Source organism: Callorhinus ursinus, unplaced genomic scaffold (assembly GCF_003265705.2).
Source record: "Callorhinus ursinus isolate GAN/ISIS: 27379988/994484 unplaced genomic scaffold, GSC_fseal_2.0 scaffold133, whole genome shotgun sequence".
Lineage (NCBI taxonomy): Eukaryota > Metazoa > Chordata > Mammalia > Carnivora > Otariidae > Callorhinus > Callorhinus ursinus.
Window position 1 is genome coordinate 475363 of NW_027397195.1, and position 6473 is coordinate 481835.

General features: G+C 39.0%; 1 protein-coding gene across 1 annotated transcript; it reads left to right on the plus strand.

The window, feature by feature from the left end:
- The first annotated feature begins 4565 nt into the window (after positions 1–4565).
- On the plus strand, positions 4566–5514 carry LOC112808450 (olfactory receptor-like protein DTMT). Its single transcript, XM_025851588.2, is given in 2 exon segments — positions 4566–5284; positions 5286–5514. Coding segments are annotated over 2 exon segments (948 nt in total).
- Positions 5515–6473: the final 959 nt, after the last annotated feature.

A 6473-nucleotide genomic window follows, 5' to 3' on the forward strand; every position in this document is an offset into this window, starting at 1 on the left:
CTGATGGTTACCAGAGGGGAAATGAGCTGGAGGATGGATGAAATAGGCAATGGAGATTAAGGAGTGCACTTGTTGCAATGAGCACTAGGTGATGTATGGAATTGTTGAATCATTATATTGTATACCTGAAACCAATATAACAGTCTATGTTAACTGTACTGAAATTGAAATAAAAACTTAATACATAAAAAATATTAACAGAAAATTCATGAAGAATAAACAGTATGAAAAGATGTTTGACTTCAATGATAACCAGGAAAAATAAAATTGAAAAAATAAGATTTGATAATTGAATGACCACATAATTGACAAATTTATAAATGATTGAATTTCAATTTAATAGCAAAATGTGAGAATATTTTAAAAGATGAAATCCTGTGTCATTACACCTGTGACATTCAAAACAAAAGCTACAAGCTTAATTTCAAATTAGTTTGTTTTGCTTATACTACATCTGTTGTTCAAATTTGTTCATATTTCATCCATTCATATTTATAGCACATATCAAACTCTCTCTCTCGCTTCCTCATTACCTCCATCCCCCTTCTCTCTCCCTCTCTTTCTTTCTCTCCTTTCCTTTCCTTTCTTCTTTTTAAAATGGCTGATCCACAAGCAGAGAAAGACATGTATCATATGACCTCACTGATAGGAGGAATTCTTAATCTCAGGAAACAAACTGAGGGTTGCTTGAGTGGGGGGTGGGTAGGAGGGGTGGGGTGGCTGGGTGATAGACATTGGGGAGGGTATGTGCTATGGTGAGCGCTGTGAATTGTGCAAGACTGTTGAATCACAGATCTGTACCTCTGAAACAAATAATGCAATATATGTTAAGGAAAAAAAAAAGAAGAAGATAGCAGGAGGGGAAGAATGAAGGGGGTAAATCGGAGGGGGAGACGAACCATGAGAGACGATGGACTCTGAAAAACAAACTGAGGGTTCTAGAGGGGAGGGGGGTGGGGGGATGGGTTAGCCTGGTGATGGGTATTAAAGAGGGCACGTTCTGCATGGAGCACTGGGTGTTATGCACAAACAATGAATCATGGAACACTACATCAAAAACTAATGATGTAATGTATGGTGATTAACATAACAATAAAAAATTTAAAGAAAAAACCTAATGATGCAATGTATGGTGATTAACATAACAATTAAAAATTTTAAAAAATGGCTGAGCCATGTTGAATCACTATGTTGTACACCTGAAACTAATATAACACTGTATGTTAACAGGACTTAAAATAAAACTTAAAAAAATAAATAAAATGGTTGATCTATTTGAGATAATTTTCAGCTATCAAAACAGTCACTAAATTCAGCATTTAGGATCTCCTAGAAATAAGAACATTTTCATACATAATTACAATACCATTATCACACCTGAGAAATTTAACATTAATATACATATATTTAATACAATCTATACAAATTTCTCCAATGATAAAGACTTGGTTTTTATTAGATATTTGTAAACACATAATTCATATACCAGAACATTTACCCATTTAAAGTATAAAATTAATTTTTTATATACTCAGAATTCTGCAGCCATCACCATAATCAATTTTAGAACATTTTCATTACCCCAAATAAATCTCATTAACAATCACTACCCATTTTTCCCTAGCAATCACCAACTTACTTTATGTCCCTATGGATTTGCCTGTTCTTGATATTTCATATAAATAGCATCATATAATATGTTACTTTTGTGATTGCCTTCTTTTAATTGGCATAATGTTTTCAAGGTTTACCCATATTATGGTACGTATCAGTACTTTGCTTATTTCATTGCTGAAAAATATTCCATTGTATGGATACATCACATTTTTTTTAATCCAGTCATCATTTGATGGTGGTTTCCACATTGGGACTCTTGTGATTAGTGCTGCTATGAACATTCATGTACAAGTATTTGTTAGTACTTCAATTTATTAGGTATATACCTAGAAGTGGAATTGCTGGATCATATGGCAATTCTAACTTTTTGAGGAATCACCAAACTGAATCACTCACCTTCCCCCCTTCTCAATGACCCCCATCTTCTGCCTGCTTCCTAGCACCTGCACTATACCACAGCCGCACTGAACTTCCTTTGCTTTTAAAAAGCTCCAGGCTCTTTCACCTCTGAATTTTTCCACATACTATTTCCTCTCTAGATACTTTTATTTTCTTTTTTTGGAAAACTCCTCAGATTCTGCTTAAACTTCATTTAAAAAAATATCTTCTCTGACCTAATGGATAAGGTTAGATCTCCTTATTAAGCACTCTTACCACAACTTGTATTTCCCCTATGATAACATTTGTAATACTTCATAGTAGCTTGTTTAGTTGCCATGTCTGCCAGCTAGGCATAAGGTCTTTGAGGATAGGGACCATGTCTTTGAGGGCAGGAATCATGTCTACCTTGGCCACAGATTTTTTTCCCACAGTCATGGGCTCATGCCTTGCACATGTTAGGTACTCAGTAAATATTTCTAAAAGGAATGCATTAATGAACTAATAGATTAAGGATTTCCTGGGTAAATCAATGCTTGCTATCATAGAGCTTAAAGCACACCTGAGAAGAGAAGGTTGGTATATATGGAAGCAATCATTGGACAACATATAACAATGGTGACCAAGTGCTACAGTATTTGACTCTGATAACTCTTGTAGAGGCCAGATATTGCAGAAGGTAGAGAAGGGAGATATTAGTGTGGGCTGTAATGTCTGGGGAAAGCTTTCTTGAGCTCAGACTTAGAGTAAACCCAGAATTCTGTCTCAGGACATGACTTACTCAGAAATGTGCAGGAGTGAGGGTGAAGGCAAGTACTGAGTTTGTTATTAACGAGTTTCTTTGGGACCCAGGGATCCCATGGGTCAAAGCATTGTAGAAGAGAGGAGTCAGAAGACAATGGCAGGGACCAGCTGAACATGCATGATGGGGAAGTAACAAACAGGAAGCAGGCTCTGGAGCCACACTAAGACAAGCTGGGTAAGCTGGAAGGGGGTTCTGAAGATGTAGTTACTCCAAAATCCCCTTTAGCAGATTAAATTAAGATTCCATAGTTATATAGTACAACTCTTGCAGGATGATTTAGAAGTCATCAGCCTCATTGTTTTCCTCTCTCAACAGTGATTCTTATCTCTGAGTGTAACTGGGAATCACCAGGGCTATTAGTGGGAACAAATAAATTGTATGTTTGTGGAGTACTTTATACTTTGCAAGTGTCAATCATTCCAAACCTGCAATTCTGCAAGGTAGGTAAGATTCACTAATGGTGGAGTTCGGCAATTTGCTAAGGTCACAGGCCAGTAAATGATGGAGTCTGATTCCTGTGGGCTCCTAAATATTTTGCTTGGGAATGAGGTAAACAGAGTGTAAGAGACCATTTTGGGAGCCCCTTCCCATGAAGCCAGTTTTCCTTACCCTCCATCGAGTTATCCTTATATTAGTATCTTTAGCTAAGGATAGATTCAACTCATAACTTGAGAGGAAATCCTCACTATTTGGGTTCCAAATGTTTGTCCCTTCTGGGCCAGTAGCTTCTTCCACCCCACAATACTCCTTTCCACTTACTCTACTTGCACCAAAGTGCTGTGCTCATGGGTGGTGGTGGGGTGGATAGAGATGAGGGTAGGGGTACTTGGGAAAATACTGCATCCTCATCACATACTAAGTCTTACCAATGTCACACTTTGTCTTGACTTCCTTTGGCAGAATAAATTAGGTACTGTTGTGTTCCTATTGAGCTCATTAGGGAACTCTGACTAAGGGAGGTTAAGTTTCTTGGCCAGGTCATGGTACAGGTATGGGTGTAGTAAGGTGATCCCAGATTGACTGGCTCCAGAGTCCAGAACTTAAATGCTGTCTAGGGACACCGGGGTCCTCCCAATCTCACCTGCTTCCCCTGCTGTCCATTTCATTCCTACTCCCTTCTAACTCTTTCTTCTCTGACTAATGTTCCCTGGGTCAATCAAATCTTTTTTTTTTCTTTAAGTCTTAAAAGGGAGAACAGACATGATTTTCATGTGGGTTGGGTAGTATTAATCTAGGTAACAAAGAAATTAAAGTGGAAGGGCCATTTTTCTGGTAGTTCCAGTGTTAGGAACTGGATCTGGAGTTCTAGGGGCTGGGTTCTAGTGCCTGCCGATGATGAGAGAACGTCTACTGCCTTCTAATCTGCAGCAACTCAGACCTTTGTGTCATTCTGCAGTTTGGGGATCCCCCCCATGGTTCTCAACAGCCCCCAGGTTATGGTAGGTGCAGAACATGGGCTCAGATCAGTTTTGGCTCATCATCTCCTTCCCCACATCACTGAGGTGGGTGGTTAATGGGGTGTGTAAGCTGGATGGGCAAATAGATGGGCTTTTCTTTGGAGTAGGAGTGCTGGGTGCAGTGCAGTGAGAAGGATGCAGCTGCTGATGGGTATGTGGTGGTAGAGCCCCACTTGGTTTTGCACACTCCTTGCTCCAGATAAAGCTGGTGGAGAGGCAGCTCAGGAGTATATATATATACACATACATATATATTCACACTTTCATACAGATTATTCTTAATTTTAAAAAGGTAGAACAAAAACAACATGAAAATGGGAAACCAAACTGTCATCTCAGAATTCATCCTCCTGGGCCTGCCCATTGATCCAGATCAGCGAGACCTGTTCTATGCCCTGTTCCTGGCCATGTATGTTACCACTGTCCTGAGGAACCGTCTCATCATTGTCCTCATTCGCCTGGACTCCCACCTCCACACGCCCATGTATTTGTTTCTCAGCAATTTATCCTTCTCTGACCTGTGCTTCTCCTCTGTCACAATGCCCAAATTGCTGCAGAACATGCAGAGCCAAGTCCCATCCATTCCCTATGCTGGCTGCATGACCCAGATGTACTTCTTCCTGTTTTTTGCAGACCTGGAGAGCTTCCTCCTGGTGGCCATGACCTATGACCGCTATGTGGTCATCTGCTTCCCTCTGCACTACACCACCATCATGAGCCCCAAGCTCTATCTCTCCCTGGTGGTGTTGTTCTGGATCCTGACCACTTTTATCTCTTTATTGCACACCCTGCTCATGGCTCGGCTGTCTTTCTGTGCTGATAATGTGATCCCTCACTTTTTCTGTGACATGTCAGCTCTGCTAAAGTTGGCCTGCTCTGACATTCAGATAAATGAAATGGTGATCTTTATTTTGGGAGGGCTCATCATTATTGTTCCATTCCTGTTAATCTCTTCATCCTATGCACGAATTGTGTCCTCCATCCTCAAGGTCCCTTCTGCCAGGGGCATCTGCAAGGCCTTCTCCACCCCACCTCTCTGTGGTGTCCCTCTTCTATGGGATAATCATTGGCCTTTACTTGTGCCCATCAACTAATAATTCTACTGTTAAGGAGACAGTCATGGCTGTGATGTATACTGTGATTACCCCCATGCTGAATCCCTTTTGTTACAGCCTGAGGAATCAGGACATAAAGGGAGCCTTGGGAAGAATCTTTTCAAAGTGGACAATTCAGCTTTCTTTGGGACAGGGACTCTAAAGATTAAAGTATGTTTTCAAACAGTAGATGTAATATTGACAATGAGTAGTATTCTGTAAAGTCTGGTAGTACCCAAGCTAATGCAGCCCTGATAGCACTTCTGGGGTTTTTCCCATATGTCACTAGTGGTGGGTCCATCATACCTCTTGGGTTTACCACAGTTTCTGGGGGTGATGTAGCACAAGACTCACATGTAGTGGACACTTAGTAATTATTATTCAAATTTGAATAAATACCACTCTAACTTTAGTGTTTACTGCACACACACAAAAATTACAGTAGTTCCTAATTCTCTAAGAAATAAATCCAGATTTCTCAGCCACTTCAGTGTTTTGCTTCTGCCAAATATGTTTATTCCATGAGGAATATCTTCTAATTTATTATGTACATCCTTTTGTAATTTTTTATTCTCCAAAGTTCATCAATTCTTCCCTTGCTAACCTCTTCAGTTCTTTATTTTCATTTCAGGTGTTGATTGATTCACCTCTTTAATGACCACACTCTAAAATTTCTTTTTTCTTTGATTTATCCATCACTTGTCAGTTAATGACAGATTACTTCTTTTGATAATATCTATATTTTGGATGAGAATTTCTCTTTTGAATTAAAATCATATGATATGGAATGAACCATGTGATTCTGTTATGAATTGTTTAATTTATAGGAAGTAAAACGGTAGCTCATATACAGCCTAAGGTAGCACAAATAGTGACAGAAGGATTAAAATCTATTTATGACTCCCTGGAAGATTTTTTCCTCTGAAATATTATGCTAAAATTATATGAAGTTTTCTTTGTTTACTTCTTTTCTTATGAGGTATATTATAAATGTCTTGAGGACAGGTGCTCTCTAATCTCTTCAATGATGAGTTCAGTGTCTTGTACTTGCTAGATGTAGAATAATAATTGATTTTATTTGAATGTATTTTCATATGTTTCTTGAAATTAATGTGTGCCTTT